Consider the following 22,930-nt stretch of genomic DNA (forward strand, 5'->3'; position numbering starts at 1 on the left):
TTTTGTGGCTCTCCTCACACTTACCTTTCCAGTGGTGTCGTCCTGGTATAGTTGCTATTTTTTCCCCACTCCTTCTGAGTGTGTCTTTTGTTCTCTCTTTTTTTTGAGTGCACTTTTTGTTAGAGATGGTCAGATGAAGCCTCATGAGGCATTGAACCACTTGAGCCCATTGGTTGGAGAATTTCTCTAAGCTTCAATGCATGCTTCGGCACAAGACACCACCTGCTGGTCAAATGTATATTTACAAAAAGCTGTATTTTAACCACATAATTTGTGAAGCACTGAGATGTTGCGTCTGTCCTAGCTCTCGGAAATGACAGTGACTGACAATACATTTTTGACCGTTTTACTAGTTAAAATAATAGAAGTATAATAAAATATGTTTTATATTTCTGTGTGGAGTTTGCATGTTCTCCCCGTGATTGTGTGGGTTCCCTCCAGGTACTCCGGCTTCCTCCCACCTCCAAAGACATGCACCTGGGGATAGGTTGATTGGCAACACTAAATTGGCCCTAGTGTGTGAATGTGAGTGTGAATGTTGTCTGTCTATCTGTGTTGGCCCTGCGATGAGGTGGCGACTTGTCCAGGGTGTACCCCGCCTTCCACTCGAATGCAGCTGAGATAGGCTCCAGCACCCCCCGCGACCCCAAAAGGGACAAGCGGTAGGAAATTGATGGATGGATGGATGTATTGTGTGTTTGTATTTTGCCAACATTGGAGAATCATATTATTAATAATAATAATATTGGTAATAATATATTAATAATATTAATAATAAATTGTATTATTAATGTTTTTCTGTCACCTTGAGCTAATGGCATAAAGAGTAAGATGACAATATAATGCCACTTGGACAGTGATGAACAGAACCGAGGAGATTCGTTTAATTTAAATGTTTTGTTTTAGGTGATTTTTTTTTTTCTTGACAAAACCGCTCCATCATCCAGCAATTGAATTCTGGTAGCTGGTTGAAAAAGATTAAATACAAAATGCGTCACTTTATTAAACGTAATGTTTAACACTTTCAAGAACCGACGTTGCCGAGTATCGAACCCTCGTCATGTGAAATAAAATTCAAGTGCGCGAACCATTACCCTACCAAGACTACTACAGACTCAACAAGTACAAGTTAGTCATTTAGTATAAATAACAAAGCGGTAGCCGGCTTGGATTAAGTTTGCCGCTCATTTTTTGATTCTATTGGCATTTAAAAAACATTATTCAGATTCAGAACTCCACATAAACTCTCAAAAGCTTCCATTTTTAATGGAGCTTGGGCGGTTTATGAGTTGTCGAATCTCCCGGCAACATGTAAACCACGCCCCGAAGCGGTCACGTGTTAACACCTGGCAGCGAGCCTTCACACGTCAACATTGCAGGCTCCTCACCTCCATGAAGCAAGACTCGAAACGCCCCCTCCATTACTCGACACACGCTTCGAAGCCTCGGCACATTCCGTCCCATCGCTACTTTTTGTTATTCAACATTGTAAATGTTGCTGGCCTGTTAAAATGTGACGGTTGATCAGCATAATTGTGCTTGGATGATTGATGACGGATGTCATGTCTGTGTGACCATGTTTTGTATTAGTCATGTTTTGTTTTGTTTAGTTATTGTACTCTTTAGTTTCTGGCTTTTCACTCCCTTGTCTTGTTTCCATGGTTACCCATTAGTTTCACCTGTTTCACGTTTGGACTCATTGTGCACTGTTGTTTGTCACCATAGCAACCCATTAGTTTTCACCTGTCACGTCACGCACTTGTTTCACGTTTGGAGTCACGCACCTGTTTTCGTTAATCATGTCTGTAGTATTTAAGTTCATTGTTTTCAGTTTGTCTTTCTGGCGACATCCCGCATTTATGCTTCTGCACACTATCCACACACCCTTAAGACCCTTGCTGCTCTTGTTTCATGCCGGTTTCTCGTTCAAGTAAGTTTTCTTTATTCATGCCATAGTTTGCAAGTTTTTTTTAATTGTTCATAGTTTCTGCCTTTGTGCAAGTTTTGTGTTTATAGTCAAGTTTTGTACTTCCGCCCCTGTGCGCGCCTTTTGTTTGATCCTTTTTTTTTGTAGTTATAGTGTTTAAATAAATCATGTACTTCCCTTCACGCCACGTATGGTCCAAATCTTTTGCACCTCGGGAGAACAAACCACGCCACAGTCCCAGTCGTGACAACGGACTGATTAGTTTGTTCGCCAATGAAACCTGGCATCTGAATCGTTCCATGATGTGCTACTGCTGTAGATCTTGGGTTTGTAATGTGATATATGGATTGGATAATGTACGGGACAGCCGTCAACATAAGTTCCAGTAACTCCCAGATGAGCAGCAAAATGATGGGATGTGTGTTCAGGTGAAGGAGCTGGAACTCGAGCTGGAGTCGGAGCAGAAGCGACACGCTGAGACCGTGAAAACGCTGAGGAAGAACGAGCGGCGCCTCAAGGAGCTTTTATTCCAGTCCGAGGAGGACCAGAAAAACCAGCAGAGAATGCAGGAGCTGGTTGAGAGGCTGCAGAACAAGATGAAGGCCTACAAGAGACAAGTGGAGGATGCTGTAGGTGTCCTCTTTTTCTACTACTCTTCTTTGTTCTACTCAGTATCAGTACACCATGTTATGTCTTTGATCCACATGACTCATGCAGGAGGAGCAAGCGAACATGAACTTGGCCAAGTACAGGAAGACGGTCCATGAGTTGGATGACGCCGAAGAGAGAGCAGACATTGCTGAGTCAGCACTCACAAAGATAAGGACCAAGAACAGAGGAAGCTTCAGCAAAGGATACTCATCCGTAAGTATTAAATAACGCCTTATTTTGTTCTGCACTCCATCACATGTGGAGCATGACTTCTTCTCGTGGCATTCTGTGATGTTTGTGGTTTAGAGCAGTGGTCCCCAACCTTTTTGTAACTGCGGACCGGTCAACGCTTGAAAAAAACGGGGGGGGGGGTTGTCATAAAAAAATACAATCATGTGTGCTTACGGACTGTATCCCTGCAGACTGTATTGATCTATATTGATATATAATGTGGGAACCAGAAATATTAATAACAGAAAGAAACAACCCTTTTGTGTGAATGAGTGTAAATGGGGAGGGAGGTTTTTTGGGTTGGTGCACTAATTGTAAGTGTATCTTGTGTTTTTTATGTTGATTTAATAAAAATGTTTTAAAAATGTGCTGCCCACTGCTCCCCTCACCTCCCAGGGGGTGAACAAGGGGATGGGTCAAATGCAGAGGACACATTTCATTACACCTAGTGTGTGTGTGACAATCATTGGTACTTTAACTTAACTTTAACTTTACACATACAAACTGTAGCACACAAAAAAACACATTTAATAAAAAAATGTTATTATGGTCTTACATTTACTTATAAATGAAGTCCATGCGCCGCTGTTGTGCTGGATTAATGCACCCCCGCCGTAGAATGCACCCCCTGACGGGAGTGTTATATCAACTAAAGCCCTCACTTAAACTTTCCACGTGCAAGATTGAATCTATTTAAAAAAGTGTAACCGAGGGTTTATAAAGAAACTACAAAATAACAAACACGGAGGCTCCAGTTTACACGAGGACCACTTTATTTACCTTCTTTCAAAAACCTCCGCTCCACTACAACGTGTCATTACTTCCGCTATTAGCGCCTTCAAAATATATACTGTATAACAGCGCATAACAGGAACTTAACATCACAAAGAGGAAAGCCCATAAAAATAGGTTACAAAAGTTATTTAATAAGAAGCCAAAAAGTGCAAAAACAATAATGTTCGTGTTGGAGGAGTTGTGAATTAGGTACACCTGCAGTCTGCAGGTGTACCTAATGTTGTGGCCTTGCAGTCATTCACAATTCCTCCAACACGAACATTATTGTTTTTGCACTTTTTGGCTTCTTATGAAATAACTTTTTTAAATAGATTCAATCTTGCACGTGGAAAGTTTAAGTGTGGGCTTTAGTTGATATAACACTCCCGTCAGGGGGTGCATTCTACAGCGGGGGTGCAGGAGGCGGGATTACTGCAAGCCTCAGCCAGTGCGTCTTTTGCAGCCGTTTTATGATCGCTCAGCACAAGAAATACGTTACACACATACAGTTGTTGACAAAATACACTGCACATTATATACCTCAGCTAACTAAACTATGGAAATGTATAATATAATTCATATAGCAATACGGTCTCACTGCACAGCAGGCCAGCAGTTAGCCGAGTCCGCAATCCATGTTGAGGCACAACGCAGTGACGTGCCTCAACTGGCTGCTGATCACCGCACTGTCTCTTCTCAGTATTTGAACGGCAAATGTGAAAATTCAGCGATTTTGAATAAAAATAATCTAAAACTGGTGAAGTTAAATGGAAAATAACTTTATAGTATAATCACTGGATACATATAACAATTTAATTAATTTTTTTTCTTTTTACCTTTTTTTTCTTTCCATGATGGCACGTGAGGCCCCGCCTCACCTGCCTCTAGTGACTGTACGTCACTGCTGTAACTACTTGGTATCGGATTGATACCCAAATTTGTGGTATCAACCAAAACTAAAATGTAAAGTATCAAACAACAGAAGAATAAGTGATTATAACATTTTAACACAAGTGTAGACAAAACATGTTAAAAGAGAAAGTAAGCAGATAATAACAGTAAATGAACAAGTAGATTAATAATTAATTTTCTACCACTTGTCCTTAATAATGTTGACAAAATAATAGACTGAGAAATAACACAATATGTTACTGCATATATCAGCACACTAATTAGGAGCCTTTGTTTACTTACTACTAAAAGACAACTTGTCTTGTAAGTTGTCACTATTTTATTTAAGGACCAATTTGCAAAAAGAAACATGTGTTTAATGTACCCTAAGATTTTTGTTCAAATAAAGCCAATAATGCAATTTTTTTGTGGTCCCCTTTATTTAGAAAAGTACCGAAATAATGTTAGTACCGGTACCAAAATATTGGTATCGTTACAACACTAATATTTATATATATATATATATATATATATATATATATATATATATATATATAAAAAACATTTTTTACATATGCTACTTTTTAAAAATTAGCAGTACTTAATCTCATAGTTTTACATAGAATGACCAGCTTCATAAACCCATTGGAATGTATTTATTCTGATCCTTGTTACATAGTTTACTATACTTGTGCATTGTACTGTGTATTGTTTTGAAATTATTACTAGCATTATTTCACAGGCATGGTAGTGTACATTTGTGTTTTGTTTTTTTAAGGGTTTATAACATGTTTACTCCAACTAATAACTCAACATTTTAAGAATATGTATTGGATTACAGATTCAGTTTTAACAAATGAATGTAATATTTGTCGTGCAGGGTTACAGCACACCGTACCCTGGCATGGCGCGGTCACCCAGCTCCGTGGGCTCGGAGGGTCGAGGCGAGAAGATCCTCAACGATGACAATGAGTCGGTGAGCTCCCTCATCCCGACTTATCTCAACTCTCTCAAGAAGCTGATGATCGACTAGATCCAGCCCAGGTTGTCTGACGCCATTTACAGCGTGAAGTACTCAAGCCTATCAAGCATGAAGAGACTTCGAGGGACTGACGTGTTTCTACTTCACATCTTAACAAAAATAGCGCTTTCTTCCAGCCGTGGTGTAAAAAAAAAAAAAAGCACACTTTTATTAAGACTTAATCTAACACAATTGCTATCACATCTATTGAATGTTTAAACAGACTGAGTGTAGTCAGACCATCTTTCTTCAGATAGCAGTCTACACTTAGATTAACTGCAGGATGTGTCGTCATTTCAGTTAGATTAATAAACACCTGGTGCTCTCTAAGTGCACCCGTAAAGTATTCACAGTGCTTCACTTTTCCACATTTTTTTGTGTTACAGCCTTATTTCAAAATGGCATACATGTATTATTGTCCTCAAAATTCTACACACAATACCCCATAATGACAATGTGAATTTATTTTTATTTTGCAAATGTATTAAAATAAAAATCACATGTACATAAGTATCCACAGCCTTTGCTCGATACTTTGTTGATGCACCTTTGGCAGCAATTACAGCCTCAAGTCTTTTTGAATACGATGCCACAAGCTTGGCACACCTATCTTTGGGCAGTTTCTCCCATTCCTCTTTGCAGCACCTCTCAAGCTCCCATCAGGTTGGATGGGATACCGTCGGTTTTCATCCAGGATGTCTCTGTACATTGCTGCACTCATCTTTCCCTCTATCCTAACTGGTCTCCCAGTTCCTACTGCTGAAAACCATCCCCACAGTATGATGCTGCCAACAGCATGCTTCACTGTAGAGATGGTATTGGCCTGCTGATGAGCGGTGCCTGGTTTCCTCCAAACATGACGCCTGGCATCCATGCCAAAGACTTCAATCTTTGTCTCATCAGACCAGAGAATTTTGTTTCTCATGGTCTGAGAGTCTTTCAGGTACATTTTGGCAAACTGTTTACTAAGAACTATCTTCCATCTGGCCACTCTACCATACAGGCCTGATTGGTGGTTTGCTGCAGAGATGGTTGTCCTTCTGGAAGGTTCTCCTCTGTCCACAGAGGAAAGCAGTAGCTCTGACAGAGTGACCTTTGGGTTCTTGGTCACCTCCCCGACTAGACTAAGAATGCTGCAATGTACAGAGACCACCTGGATGAAAACCTACACTTCCCATCCAACCTGATGGAGCTTGAGAGGTTCTGCAAAGCGGAATGAGAGAAACTGCCCAAAGATAGGTGTGTGCCAAGCTTGTGGCATTGTATTCAAAAAGACTTGGGGCTGTAATTGCTGCCAAAGGTGCATCAACAAAGTATCGAGCAAAGGCTGTGAATACTATTATACATGTGATTTTTATTTTAATACATTTGCAAAATAAAGATAAATTCACATTGTCATTATGGGGCATTGTGTGTAGAAGTTTGAGGACAATAATATGTCATTTTGAAAAAGGGCTGTAACATAAAAAAATTTGGAGAAGTGAAGCGCTGTGAATACTTTGCGGCTGCACAGTAAATGACCTCTGACTACAACATGGCGATGAAAGGTGGCACTTCACAACAACTATGAGCTACGTTGTTTATTACTGACATGATTCTACAATCAGTCATTTCAATAGTGTAATAACATGCTACTACTGACTGTGTTGTGTAGCCAAGACCAACATGATCTTATTTTAGTTGGAGGGCTCAAAAACATGCGTAGGCCTACGCGCCCATCTTGGTGCAACGTGATGATTTCAGACTGAAAAGTTGTTATTCTGCATGGCCATTTGTTGAAATGTCACATATTTTTGACTAAATATATATTAATACCAATAGAATTACAGTGAGATTCAAACTCCAGCGTTGTTTTGCCCAATGTGATTTTTTGACTGAGAAGAATCTGACTTGAAAGTTTGATCAGTTGCCACCAAGCGTGTTATTTAGGTCAATATATTTTAAACAATGTTTCTGTCTTAACTTTTTACACATATTCCTCGTTACTACCTTTGATTGTACAAAAGGTTGACTAAACCATTTTATTGTTGAACTTGAACATATATATTTTTTGGAAATAAAACTTACAGGATTTCTTTTGGCTTTTAATTTCGTTACTGGACTTTACACTTATACAACCCCCCCCCGCCCCCCCAAAAAAATTAAAAAACACATTTCTAAGCCTATCTCTTTTCACAAAGTAGAAAGGGGGGTCCAAAGTGCAGCCCAAGTGCAAGTTGCAGCCCGCGGTTTGTTTTTTTGGCTTGCGGCACATTTTGGGAATAAAACAAAACAATTTTTAAAAAATACTGAAAAAAAGACTGAATTTAAAGAGGAAAAAGCTGAAATGTTGGAACACTTTATTGTTGTATGACATAACATTAATGAAGTATAATATTGATATAAAAAAAAACACAGAGCTTTCTCTTTAAATATATGTAGAACTTTCTTTTTAGCCTTTTTACAAAATTAAATTCGTATTGCAATGCAGTCTGCTGAAAATTATGGAAAGCGCCACTCTACATAGCCACTGACGCTGTGGTCGAAGTTGGAATTGCCACAAAACACATTTTTGGATATTCAACATTCCACAGCCATCTGACGGATAAAGTGGATAGTGCAACCCCCCCAATTCGTCATGTTTCATGTGTCAGGTAAACTGTGACAAATGGGGCCATGTACAGTAAATCTCCTTCTTACTGTAAGTGCACTACTTGGACACGACCAGCAGGGTGCTGTTGACTCAGTCCCAACTATTAAGCGGTTTAAAAACATTGGAGGCTGAGATATTGATACACCAAAGTACAGTAGACCACTATGCCTCTGATCAGTAAGATGGAGGCATTTAAAAAGGAGTCAATAATATTCACATCCCATTAACCACTAATCTGACATTTTACTTACTTAAAAACATTTTTTTTGTGGGTTCTGTCTTTAATTTCACATCGCCTTAACATTGCATATCAAACTTGCATAATTAACCCCTTAAAACACTTCCAGTATATTTGTTCAAGAACTGCAACAAGAAATGAACTATTGAAGGTGTTCCCTTAAACTTGTTTGTGTGACTTTTTATTGCACTATATTGACACTTGGCTAATCAAACAAAGTCATTCCCCCAAAAATATATTAATCTGATCATTAAACAGCCCACATTTACAGACCTGGCTACACACCTTGCAATACATTGATTTCTTTGTTTTAAAGTACAAATTGAACACATAACATTCAGTCGGTTTTGGAATGATTTTTTTTGTTGGTGTGTGATGAAGACACACATGACCACAACTTAGCCATTGCACTTTTCATTTACTTTAAATATTTGTTTTTTTACCAACTAGAATGAACATTTCTCGACTGCCTTTGTACTTAATACCTTTTTCACCTAACCCTGAGATAACGTCTTATCCAGAGGCCCTTAAAGACAATTTCACATTTTATATATCAAGTTATTGTTTACTCACTAAAACGGAAATCAAGTAGAAATACTAGTTTACATTTTTTTGTGTTTTATTAAAGGAATGCAATTATGTCTGGAATCAGGTGAAAACAAAATAAGAATAAAAAGGCACCATTTGCTTGTTTATAAGTTACTTTTTAGGCATCACTGTATATTATGTCTCAATGATCGTTGTGATAGTGGCGATAATTGGCTATAAAGTCTTTTATAAAAATAAATCACGCTCATAGGTCAAAACTTCATTTAAAGAGTTGTGTGGTTAATTGCTGCAGCCATCATTACCTCATGTGTACCTGTAACAAATGTGGAATAAGAGTTAACAGTTATGCAATACTTTTAGGTAATAATGCATTTTGCTTAGCAGCATTTGTTCAAAAGTTTTGCGTCTGAAGTCAGAATTTCCACACAGCGCAGAAGCACAACAAACAGCAGATTTACGCAGCGCGACATATACACAAATGTCCTTTTGTCTATTTCGTTGGTTCTCGTGTAAATCTCAGCCCAGAAGTGACATCATCGTCCTCAGCAGGTTCTCACTCGGAGGTGAAAGATCACCTTTTTGTTCCAGGAGTCATTAAGTGGATGATGGCTGCTGTAGTGACGCAACATGCAGATCCACGTCCAGGAAGACATGTTGTCTTCAAGTCAGTGTGCAAGATATGAAGGCTTGTCCTCTCCACAGTAGTTTAGATCTCAATGTCCACAGGCCGGACGTCTCCCGTCTTGTTCTCCTGCACCCACACCGCTCGGTCTTTGGTCGGGTCCACACATTGCAGCAGCTGGTCCACCGGCTCCATAGTCTGGACAAGGACACATGCAACATTCTGTTATTCATTCATTGACTTTCTGTACTGCTTGTTCTCATTGGGCCATTTTTACTCCATCTCTCACGCTCTTAAATGAGCACCGACGCTAAATATTGATTGTCCTAATCTTCCTTTTCACAATACCCCACAGATTTTCTATGGGGCTAAGGTCAGGGGAGTTGGCGGGCCAATTTAGAACAGAAATACCATGGTCCGTAAACCAGGCACGGGTAGATTTTGCGCTGTGTGCAGGCGCCAAGTCCTGTTGGAACTTGAAATCTCCATCTCCATAGAGCAGGTCAGCAGCAGGAAGCATGAAGTGCTCTAAAACTTGCTGGTAGACGGCTGCGTTGACCCTGAATCTCAGGAAACAGAGTGGACCGACACCAGCAGATGACATGGCACCCCAAACCATCACCCAACCATGCAAATTTTGCATTTCCTTTGGAAATCGAGGTCCCAGAGTCTGGAGGAAGACAGGAGAGGCACAGGATCCACGTTGCCTGAAGTCTAGTGTAAAGTTTCCACCATCAGTGATGGTTTGGGGTGCCATGTCATCTGCTGGTGTCGGTCCACTCTGTTTCCTGAGATCCAGGGTCAACGCAGCCGTCTACCAGCAAGTTTTAGAGCACTTCATGCTTCCTGCTGCTGACCTGCTCTATGGAGATGGAGATTTCAAGTTCCAACAGGACTTGGCGCCTGCACACAGCGCAAAATCTACCCGTGCCTGGTTTACGGACCATGGTATTTCTGTTCTAAATTGGCCCGCCAACTCCCCTGACCTTAGCCCCATAGAAAATCTGTGGGGTATTGTGAAAAGGAAGATGCAGAATGCCAGACCCAAAAACGCAGAAGAGTTGAAGGCCACTATCAGAGCAACCTGGGCTCTCATAACACCTGAGCAGTGCCAGAAACTCATCGACTCCATGCCACGCCGCATTAACGCAGTAATTGAGGCAAAAGGAGCTCCAACCAAGTATTGAGTATTGTACATGCTCATATTTTTCATTTTCATACTTTTCAGTTGGCCAACATTTCTAAAAATCCCTTTTTTGTATTAGCCTTAAGTAATATTCTAATTTTGTGACACACGGAATTTTGGATTTTCATTTGTTGCCACTTCAAATCATCAAAATTAAATGAAATAAACATTTGAATGCATCAGTCTGTGTGCAATGAATAAATATAATGTACAAGTTACACCTTTTGAATGCAATTACTGAAATAAATCAAGTTTTTCAAAATATTCTAATTTACTGGCTTTTACCTGTATGTATATATATATATATATATATATATATATATATATATATATATATATATATATATATATATATATATATATATATATATATATATCATATTGTCTAAAATGCATTTTCCCATCGATAACGTGACTGTCAATGCGTGGACTATGGGGTGTTTTGTTTTCCCGGAATGCAAAGGAAAGTTGGAGTGGGCAAGGCGTGAAGGTAAGGACATATTTATTTTAACTCTATCAAAAGGAACAAACGAAAAGCGCACACAAGGGCGGAAGTACAAACTTGGCTATGAACAAAATGAACACATAAACAGACTAAGGACATGAAACAAAACTTACTTGGTCAAGCATGGAAAGATCATAGAACTATGGCATGGACGCGTAATCATGGAGGAATCAGAGTTAATGTCGCCAGGCTGACTTCCTGGCAACAATGGGCTTAAATAATACAGACATGATTTGTGACAGGTGCGCAAGTGCAAAACGTGAGACAGGTGAAACTAATGAGTAGGCATGGTGACAAGGCAAGGGAGTGAAAGCAGGAACTAACAAGTGTCCCAAAACCAAGCAGAACATAACTAAACAAAAACATGATCAACAGACATGACAGTGACATCATTGCGCTCGGACTTAATATATATTTCTGAGCGCGATGAAAATGCATTTTTAGACAATATGATTTGCCTGAGCGGCCAGGAGACACCGAGCATAACACGGTAGAAAATGGATTAGAAAGGACAGATTTTAAAAAATGATAATGCAAAAAATAAATATACTTTTTTTTTTTTTCACTTGGGACTTCCTGCGGTACATAGTTTGGGGACCCCTGTCCTAAATGATTGGTCAGAAGCCCCTCAAGTGACTTCAGAACGGTTGGACACCAGTTTGGAGCCACGGCACAGCGCTTCCACATTAGACATTTCTTTTAATTGAAGATTTTTTTGCCATGTAAACATGCCCGGTTGTGCGGCACAGGGACGTTCCACTCGCCAAAAAATGCAGGAAGCATTTGCATCAAAGAAAATTAGGGAAAGTAAAGGTTGGCCGGGAAAGCTAGACTGCCAATGAATGACAACAGTGTGTTGTGCGAGGGTCACATGGTGTCAAGACGTGGACAATGGGATGGTTTGTTTTCCCGGAATGCAAAAGAATTGGATCGGACATGGCGTGAAGGTAAAGACATAATTTAATTTTACTATAAAAAGGAACAAACAAAAAGCGCGCACAAGGCGGAGACACAAATTTGACTAAGAAAACAAAAACTAGGACTTGGGCAGAAACTATGGACATGAAATAAAAACACTGTGGCATGAGCGGAGCATGAAATTAACATCAGCATGAACTATGATATACAAGAGTAGCATGGGTAACAGAAGTAATGTCGCCAGGCCGACTGCCTGGCAACTACAAGCTTAAATAATGTCATGATTAGTGTCAGGTGCGTGAGTCCAAATGTGAAACAGGTAACACTAATGGTCGTCATGCTGACAAAGCAACGGAGTGAAAACAGGAACTAAAAAAAGTCCAAAAACCAAACAGAACATAGCCAAACAAAAACATGACATGGGAAATGTTGTAAATCTCACTCAGTAACAGTAAATTAATACACTTTGCCTGACAAAAACTTTGCTTCAGCATTGCAGATTTTCTGTACGAGTCACCAACAATTCAAACTAAACTAATAAATATTGCAGTAAAAAGCAGCAAAAATGTATAAATAATATTTAAAAAAAGCAAAGCACATGCATATATAGCGCAGTGATGACAAACAATACATTGGAGGCAGACATTGGGGTTGACAGACGTCACACAAAAGTCAAATATCCGTAGTTATTGGTCCTAAGCTAATGAGGATTTTGGCAAAATGAGGGTTTATTTTTGGTCGTTCAGTATTTTCGGACGTACATTTTGCCGGCAAGAGCGTGCTAGAAGCCTGCTGATCACTAAACACCGCATGAATAAAGCGGGGGAATGCATCACATACGGCAGCAAAATTACCCTAAAATTAGACTTTGAAGAAATAAAAGCATGTTTTATTGCAAGTTTATGAGCTGGAGTATATTTAGAACTACATTTAGACATATTATTTTGGTTTATTTCGTCAGGGAAACCACGTCAGAACGACTCAATTGCATGCATCCGAACACAGCCGCACATGTCCTTGGTAGCAAACATGGCGCCTCTCGTTTAGTTGTCCATACTCTCTCTGTACACGACTCGGGACTACGGTGTGTTGCCACACTAGGAAGTAGTCTTTGCCATGCAGTGACTGTGCTAGTCTAGTCTTATGTTGATCCCTAAAAAGTGTTAATACTGTAAGTACACCAGCTGTTTGATTGTGACGTGCATCTTAGTTGCAGTTTTCATGACCAAATTTGAAGGTGTTGAAATCGCCATGTAAAATCGCTAATGGTAATCAGTAGCATGTCTATGACAAAGCCAATGTAAATTAGCATCTAGTGAGTGTATTTTGGAAAAGTGGACTTGTTTTTACGTTTGAGCGTTTTATATCAGGCATGCTTACTTTGTTGGCATGCAAAAAATGTGCTGCTTAAGTGATTGTTTTTTTTCCAACACCGTACACACTTCCTCATTGTGCACTAATTGCCAGTTTCCATGTTGTGGATGAATGGACAACATTATCCTCTCTGAAGTACTCTGGAAGAATTAAAGAATTCAATGATGTAAACAAGATACTATCTTGAATCTACTTACACTTTGATTGAACATGTCTGTCTCATGTCGTAAAGTGGTGTACTGACACAGGTGCTGCCGGATCATCTCCACCCGCTCCACCTCCAGTCGCTCTAACTCCTGCAGAAGACAGAATGGTCATGCTAAGCTTGTCTTTATCGGCCCATTTTTATTTGGGGTCAACAACGTGTGCATTGTTTTTTTCACAGTGGTTCTATACCAGCTCATCTCGTTATAGTACACAATCTGCTTGCAAAAAGTTGTGTTTTAAAGGCCTACTGAAATGCGATTTTCTTATTTAAACGGGGATAGCAGGTCCATTCTATGTGTCATACTTGATCATTTCGCGATATTGCCATATTTTTGCTGAAAGGATTTAGTAGAGAACATCGACGATAAAGTTCGCAACTTTTGGTCGCTGATAAAAAAGCCTTGCCTGTACCGGAAGTAGCAGACGAGTAGCGTGACGTCACAGGTTGTGGAGCTCCTCACATCTGCACATTGTTTACAATCATGGCCACCAGCAGCGAGAGCAATTCGGACCGAGAAAGCGACAATTTATCCCATTAATTTGAGCGAGGATGAAAGATTCGTGGATGAGGAAAGTGAGAGTGAAGGACTAGAGGGCAGTGGGAGCGATTCAGATAGGGAAGATGCTGTGAGAGGCGGGTGGGACCTAATATTCAGCTGGGAATGACTAAAACAGTTAATAAACATAAGTAAATAAACATTCTATTAGCCACAACACAACCAGGCTTATACTAAATATGCCACAAATTAATCCCGCATAACAAACACCTCCCCCCTCCCGTCCATATAACCCGCCAATACAACTCAAACACCTGCACAACACACTCAATCCTAAAGCCCAAAGTACCGTTCACCTCCCCAAAGTTCATACAGCACATATATTTCCCCAAAGTCCCCAAAGTTACGTACGTGACATACACATAGCGGCACGCACGTACGGGCAAGCGTTCAAATGTTTGGAAGCCGCAGCTGCATGCGTACTCACGGTACCGCGTCTGCGTATCCAACTCAAAGTCCTCCTGGTAAGAGTCTCTGTTGTCCCAGTTCTCCACAGGCCAATGGTAAAGCTTGACTGTCATCTTTCGGGAATGTAAACAATGAAACACCGGCTGTGTTTGTGTTGCTGCAGTCGGCCGCAATACACCGCTTCCCACCTACAGCTTTCTTCTTTGCTGTCTCCATTGTTCATTGAAAAAATTGCAAAAGATTCACCAACACAGATGTCCAGAATACTTTGGAATTTTGCGATGAAAACAGACGACTTAATAGCTGGCCACCATGCTGTCCCAAAATGTCCTCTACAATCCGTGACGTCACGCGCAGACGTCGTCATACCGAGACGTTTTCAGCAGGATATTTCGCGCGAAATTTAAAATTGCACTTTAGTAAGCTAACCCGGCCGTATTGGCATGTGTTGCGATGTTAAGATTTCATCATTGATATATAAACTATCAGACTGCGTGGTCGGTAGTAGTGGGTTTCAGTAGGCCTTTAAGGATTTTTTTTTTTACTTGTGCCTTATCATACAGTACTTATGTTCCGATGCATGATATAAACAGCAGAAAAGGAACACCTTTCTTGCAAACACTACCAAGACATGTAGTAACTCACCAGACTAGTGGTAACCATTTCCTCAAACCATTTGGACTGGGACTGGTTGTACAGGTCCACACAGCGCATGAGCTCATCTCCTGTTTGAACGACACAATGCAAATGGGTTAAAAAACAATAAAACAAAATACGGCGTGTCCTTGTAAATGCTAACTTTTAATGTTACAGTATTGTCCACTGTAAACATTCTAATGCACTGGATATTCTCCATTAAAATGTGGTAGTGCAATGCATGTCCACTAGATGGGAGTAAAATACAAATGTTGCAACTACAGACAGTCCCCTCTATAAGTTTTCCACATCACACAATTGACACTAATATATTCCCACACCGATATATTCCCACCATAACACCCTGAACACAGTAGATGCTGCACTTAAGATATTTTAAAACTCCAACATTACTACAATATCTGTAGTGGATTTTGCTGTTCAGCTGCTTACAGAAAGTACAAAGAAAATATGGATAGACTGAACATTCAAAGGTTAAGAGACGGTCATATTAGGTCCATCCATCCATCCATTTTCTACCGCTTGTCCCTTTTGGGGTAGCGGGGGGTGATGGAGTCTATCTCAGCTGCATTCGGGCGGAAGGCGGGGTACACCCTGGACAAGTTGCCACCTCATCACAGAGTCATATTAGGTTCACCTGTAAAACGTCATTGTGCATTTTAGCTTCATCCTGAAATGTCGCTCAAAAGCAAAATATAAGCTCCGATACAAGCAGTCCTGCAGCGTGTTTGCTTGTGCAGAGCTGGACAGCCAGTCAACATCTAAAAGTCCTCCAATAAGCACACAAGGTTGGTCTTTTCTTCTATTTTATAGAAGTTATTTACAAAAGGTAAACGTGGTAGGCGGCTACTAGGAGCTAAGCACAGAATAGCACACAAGCGACACATTTGTAATCTTTAGATTAGCAACATTGCAGTTATACATATATTGTCCGCCCTGAGATCGGTAGGTTGTGAGTTCAAACCCCGGCCGAGTCATACCAAAGACTATAAAAATGGGACCCATTACCTCCCTGCTTGGCACTCAACATCAAGAGTTGGAATTGGGGGTTAAATCACCAAAAATGATTCCCGGGCGCGGCCACCGCTGCAGCTCACTGCTCCCCTCACCTCCCAGGGGGTGAACAAGGGGATGGGTCAAATGCAGAGGACAAATTTCACCACACCTAGTGTGTGTGTGTGTGACAATCATTGGTACTTTAACTTTAAAACAGAATTTGTCAATGTAAACACGTATCATATTGTTATAGTTGCATATTACAGATGCACATTTTCGAAGGCAGAAACGTATTACAAAAGTATCCAGTAACTAATTGTAATGGCCATAGGGGTCCATCGAGGCGTATATATATAATAAATATTGCCAGTCACAGTTAACTTGTGCTCACGTGGGAAAATAAATATATATATACTTATGTCATCCATTTACTTATTATAAACTGTTACAGGTGTATCAAATAATCATGTTAATATTAAAAATGTAACTTAATAATATGTGGGGATATAAAAGGCATCCGGTGCTATCAGACGAGGCGAAAGCGGAAATTGACGTCACAAACCACCTCGGAGCACCTGTCAGACCCAGCGTTTTTGCTACGGAGCCACTTCATGGAAGAATCCTCATTTTTCACCTTTTTTGTGGACTTTCCATTGGCCTGTGGAGAACTGGAACAACAGACTCTTTTTTTCCAGGAGGACTTTGAGTTGGATGCGCAGACGCGGTACCGTGAGTACGCTGCGGCTTCCAAACATTTAATCGCTTGCCCGTACGTGCATGCCTCTATGTGCATGTCACATATGTAACTTTGGGGAAATATATGTGTTATATGAACTTTGGGAAGGTGAACGGTACTTTGGGCTGTGGGATTGAGTGTTTTGTGCGGGTGTGTGGTTTGTATTGGTGGGTTGTATTGACGGGAGGGGGGAGGTGTTTGTAATGTGGGATTAATTTGTGGCATACTAAATACAAGCCTGATCGTCTTGTGGCTAATAGTTATATATGTCTTGTGTTTATTTACTATATTAATCATTCCCAGCTGAATATCAGGTCCCACCCGTGACTCCTTAATTGCGTAGTGGCAGAGACACCCGGAGAACTTGGGTGCGTTTGTTACAAAATGTGTCCGCATCATTCAATTTACTGCGTCATGATCTTAACTTAGGGCCCTATTCTCCCATGTTTTAGGTGAAAAAAGGTAAGCAACTGCGCGGATTCTGCCGGCGCGGCATTCTTCCCCTCGACTTAAGTCGGTCACTGTGCGCCTTCATCCAAGATGCACACTTTGGGTGGAGAAACCCTTACATGTGGGCGTTCCCTGTCAAATCTGGCCTTCCGCGTAATCGCTCATTGACTTAAATAATGTTCTTACGCACTTCTGAGGCTGGAATACTGTCAGGCCAGCAGCCAAAAAAGGTGAAACAGTCTATTGCACTTGCAGTTTGAATGAAGTGTACATCACACGTAATAACATGATACAAAAAAAGGTCCATAATACCACTCTAAGCTTACTATCAAAAATAAAAAAATGCACATTGTGGTCCCGTAGGTGCAACGGCAGCAGAAGGGGACCACGTGTATATCAGCCATGTTCCAACATTCTGGTACTGCGGATGTTTTATACATGCAACAATTTCATCTGGACCGTGATCACTGAAGTACACTATGTAACTATTAAATAGAACATACATACATTATGTAGCATCTATCAATTGAGTCACTTGATTTTTGATTTGACAAATAGCAGCAGGTAGGTTATAATAACATGTAAATAAAGTTGAATCCACTGATTACTTTTCACATCCAGTCAAGCAGAGGAAGCTGTTGTAGCGTGCATACACACAGTACATAACCATGGCAACACACATTCGTGTAACAAGCACTGCCTGGATTGATACGGCCGTTTCAAATTTAAAGTGTTATTGTCATGAATTTCAATGACATTCACCAGTCTTTGGAAAACTCCACTTCCCACAATTTTCACGCAACGGAAGAAAAAGGCATCCAACAAAGTCTGCCTCATTTGTAATGAGGCCGCATTCATTCCAGACTTAAGCACTTTTGCCACACTTACATACGGTGGGTGCGACCACATGCTGGAGAATACCAATTAGAAAAACGTGCTTTACTTCAAGCAGGTAAAAAAAAAACATGCGAGAATCGGGGCCTTAATGACTTATTGTGGCCACTAGATGTCGCAAAAAAACAATTACCACTCCACTTCAGTTCAAACACAGCTTGAGTCTATTCCAGTCAAATATATTATAGTGTTTTTAATACCTACTATTGTTCTCTGTTGGAGTAATTACACTTGATCAAGCTTTTTCTTACATTCCACACTACCAAATAATAAAAGTATGTATGTTTTGTGCTGATATTGAATTGGCCAATACTCACAGCTCCAATATCGCTATCTTATCGAAACTAAAAAACAAATGGTATCAGGACATCTGTACTAAATAACAAGTGCAAACTATAAAATTGTATCTGTGTTGGCCCGGTGATGAGGTGGCGACTTGTCCAGGTTGTACCGTGCCTTCCGCCCAAGTGCAGCTGGGATAGCCCCCCCCCCGCAACCCCGAGAGGGACAAGTGGTAGAAAATGGATGGATGGAAACTAAAATCTTGCATGTACTATCAGTGGGCGTGTTGCGAGTGATCTTCGAAGACTGTGTGCAATTGAAAAGTGGTGCAGACCACCCTATTAAAATGAGGATTGTATGTGTTCTACCGGCTGTCCAACCTGTGGCCTTTTACTATGTTGGTTAACATGCAGCACACAACTACAATCTGTGCCACCTTTTCTGGGCCAATTAGAAGCGCGATCAAGAATAGAGTTCTAGCATGCCGAAGGGAAGACCGTACGACCGGTGATTTTGGCACAACACCAGCAATAACTGTTAATAATGATCCAGGCAAAAGAAAATCCATGATGCCAGACGTTTTTCCATATAGGAGATATGTTAATACACTATATTGCCAAAAGTATTTCGCCACCCATCCAAATGATGAGAATCAGGTGTCCTAATCACTTGGCCCGGGTGTATAAAATCAAGCACTTAGGCATGGAGACTGTTTCTACAAACATTTGTGAAAGAATGGGCCGCTCTCAGTGATTTCCAGCGTGGAACTGTCATAGGAGACCACCTGTGCAACAAATCCAGTCGTGAAATTTCCTCGCTCCTAGATATTCCAAAGTCAACTTTATTAAAAGAAAAGTGAAGAGTTTGGGAACAACAGCAACTCAGCCACCAAGTGGTAGGCCACATAAACTGACAGAGAGGGGTCAGCGGATGCTGTAGCAGATAGTGCAAAGACTTTCTGCACAGTCAGTTGCTACAGAGCTCCAAACTTCATGTGACCTTCCAATTAGCCCACGTACAGTACGCAGAGAGCTTCATAGAATGGGTTTCCATGGCCAAGCAGCTGCATCTAAGCCATACATCCCCAAGTCCAATGCAAAGCGTCGGATACAGTGGTGTAAAGCACGTTGCCACTGGACTCTAGAGCAGTGGAGACACCTTCTCTGGAGTGATGAATCACGCTTTTCCATCTGGCAATATGATGGACGAGTCTGGGTTTTGAGGTTGCCAGGAGAACGTTACATTTCCGACTGCATTGTGCCGAGTGTGAAATTTGGTGGAGGAGGAATTATGGTGTGGGGTTGTTTTTCAGGAGTTGGGCTTGGCCCCTTAGTTCCAGTAAAAGGAACTTTGAATGCTCCAGGATACAAAAACATTTTGGACAATTCCATTGTTCATATGTGAGTAAAGGCAGGTGGCCAAATACGTTTGGCAATATAGTGTATGTCTAAATATATTTAAAAAAAAAAAATTACCATTGTTTTGCATTGATTGCCACCTTCTGACCGCGGCGCAGCCACTTGTGCATAACTGTGCCAGTTTGCACACACCTTTCAAATATGCTAAATATGAACACAAAACAGTGGCCGCAAAACAGTTTCAAGCTTGATAAGTCACAGTGTTTTTATGCTCTTTTAAAGTTAACTAGACAGTGATGTAGAACATTCGCTTAAAATGTGACTGCTGAAGGAGTTGTAGTAACAAGGACAAACATAGCAACTGTTTCTAGAAACAGGAAGTATAAAAAACAAGCTTCACTAGAGAAAACACAAAAGATGTTGAGCAACTATGAGTGTCAAGAAATGACGTGTGCAATGAGAGCATGATGCTATAATGAGTCGTGGTTATGAGGAGTTGCAAAGGGTTGTCTTGGCATTCGTGCTTCCTTCAAACTCAAGCGATTGCAGGCGAGCAGACGCCATGAGCAGCATCAATAACTGCTGCTGTTTTTCTCCTCGGTTGCATAAGCGCCACACGGGAGGGGTGTGAGCGTCGTTGGCGGCACTGGTGCTACTAAATGAAAAAAGTAAGTAGCACAGAATTTTTTTTGTAGCACAGAAAAAATTTAGGAGCAATATGAAATTGTCTTATATATAGCAATTTCATTATGAACTTTCAAACGACGTATACATGTGCACTCATACATAATAAGTTAAAGTTAAAGTACCAATGATTGTCACACACACACTAGATGGTGAAATTTGTCCTCTGCATTTGACCCATCCCCTTGTTCCACCCCCCGGGAGGTGAGGGGAGCAGTGAGCAGCAGCGGTGGTCGCGCCCGGGAATCATTTTGGTGATTTAACCCCCAATTCCAACCCTTGATGCTGAGTGCCAAGCAGGGAGGTAATGGGTCCCATTTTTATAGTGTTTGGTATGACCCGGCCGGGGTTTGAACTCACAACCTACTGATCTCAGGGCGGACACTCTAACTACAAGGCGACTGAGTAGGTGAACACAATGCATCATAAGGCTGACTGTTTCACTCAATTAAACACAGACAACATCCCTAAAATGTGCCAGCAATGTCGCTAACACAAGTGTAGGAGCTGGGATCAAAAAAACTCATATCCCGATATACAAAACCCCAAAACCAGTGAAGTTGGCACGTTTTGTGAATGGTAAATAAAAACAGAATACAATGATTTGCAAATCCTTTTCAACCTATATTCAATTGAATAGATGGCAAAGACAAGATACTTAACTTTGTTATTTTTTGCAAATATTAGCTCATTTGGAATTTGATGCCTGCAACATGGTTCAAAAAAGCTGGCAGAAAAGACTGAGAAAGTTGAGGAATGCTCATCAAACACTTATTTGGAACATCCCACAAGTGAACAGGCTAATTGGGAACAGGTGGGTGCCATGATTGGGTATAAAAGCAGCTTCCATGAAATGCTCAGTCATTCACAAACAAGGATGGGGCGAGGGTCACCACTTTGTCAACAAATCCGTGAGCGAATCATCCAACAGTTTAAGAACAACATTTCTCAACGAGCTATTGCAAGGAATTTTGTGATTTCACCATCTACGGTCCGTAATGTCATCAAATGGTTCAGAAAATCTGGAGAAATCACTGCACGTAAGCGATATTACAGACCTTCGATCCCTCAGGCGGTACTGCATCTAAAACCAACATCAGTGTGTAAAGGATATCACCACATGGGCTCAGGAACACTTCAGAAAACCACTGTCAGTAACTACATCTGTAAGTGCAAAGCGAAAGCCATTTATCAACAACACCCAGAAAGGCTGCCGGTTTTGCATCAGTCCATCTAAGATGGACTGATGCAAAGTGGAAAAGTATTCTGTGGTCTGACGAGTCCACATTGCAAATTGTTTTTGGAAACTGTGGACGTCGTGTCCTTCTTATCAAAGAGGAAAAGAACCATCCGGATTGTTACAGGCGCAAACTTCAAAAGCCAGCATCTGTGATGGTATGGGGGTGTAGTTTTGTAGTTTGGCCCATAAACTAACCCATAAATGGAAATATCTGTTGACGTGCTTTGATTTTAAAATGTTCAAGACTGATGGGGACACAAAATACACAAAAACAAGTAGTAACAAGTGATAAAAGTAGATTATGCATAATAGGATCCCAATTTAAGAGGTGTTTTCCATCCATCCATCCATCTAATAATCACCCATCTAGTAATTAATGCATTACTTAAAAAAAAAAACTGGCATAATGCAGTTGAGAAACATTTAATATAAAGTATATATGAACGCAGTGTGTGTGTGCCTTTAATGGTGCCTGTTGCCTAGTGACGTGTGATGTCAGCGAGTCCACGCTCAGTCTGAGTTTTACAGGCATTTTAGCTTGAGCTGTTTTTGTTAGCTTACCAGGCTAACAGCGGCAGTTTGTCGGCTCTGATGGCAGCTGCTTCCATGACTGTATGTTCTTGTCAACAAACGGGGTACTATTCGGATGGCAAGTTTGTCAAATCATTGTCTCAAATCATTGATTTGTTGTTCAATATTCCCTAAGACCCTTGTAGTTACTAACGCGCAGTGCAGTTTACGTCAGGTTTTAAGGTGGTGAAAAAAAACGTCTTTTACTGACCAGTTCCTCCAACTAAGACCTTGTTTCTTCCGTGTTGGAAGACTGAGTGTGTGAGCAAGGAGCTCCAGCCCCGGTCCTCTCTGTGCATGGTGCAAGAGGGAGGGACACACACACACACACAGATTTTAGCGCACACAGAGTGATCAGTGACACTTCCGCAT

The 22,930-nt window shown here is 40.8% G+C and overlaps 2 protein-coding genes across 15 annotated transcripts in view; one reads left to right on the forward strand and one right to left on the reverse strand.

Moving 5' to 3' along the window:
• LOC133610666 (putative uncharacterized protein MYH16) overlaps nt 1-5,682 on the forward strand; it is a 113,656-nt gene extending 107,974 nt beyond the window's left edge. For all 12 annotated transcript variants that reach the window (XM_061967156.1, XM_072914087.1, XM_061967151.1 and 9 more), the window contains 3 exons: nt 2,356-2,556; nt 2,645-2,791; nt 5,355-5,682. In XM_061967156.1, the coding sequence (XP_061823140.1) occupies nt 2,356-2,556; nt 2,645-2,791; nt 5,355-5,507 (501 nt within the window). In that variant the 3' untranslated portion in view covers nt 5,508-5,682. The remainder of the gene's footprint in view (nt 1-2,355; nt 2,557-2,644; nt 2,792-5,354) is intronic.
• A 2,137-nt stretch (nt 5,683-7,819) lies between these two features.
• Nucleotides 7,820-22,930, reverse strand: part of LOC133610660 (growth arrest-specific protein 7-like) — a 165,740-nt gene continuing 150,629 nt past the window's right edge. For all 3 annotated transcript variants that reach the window (XM_061967144.2, XM_061967142.2, XM_061967145.1), the window contains 3 exons: nt 15,337-15,416; nt 13,717-13,815; nt 7,820-9,734 (listed from right to left, as the gene is read on the reverse strand). In XM_061967144.2, coding sequence (XP_061823128.1) covers nt 9,621-9,734; nt 13,717-13,815; nt 15,337-15,416 — 293 coding nt within the window. In that variant the 3' untranslated portion in view covers nt 7,820-9,620. The remainder of the gene's footprint in view (nt 9,735-13,716; nt 13,816-15,336; nt 15,417-22,930) is intronic.

This window comes from Nerophis lumbriciformis, linkage group LG11 (assembly GCF_033978685.3).
Source record: "Nerophis lumbriciformis linkage group LG11, RoL_Nlum_v2.1, whole genome shotgun sequence".
Classification (NCBI taxonomy): Eukaryota; Metazoa; Chordata; class Actinopteri; order Syngnathiformes; family Syngnathidae; genus Nerophis; species Nerophis lumbriciformis.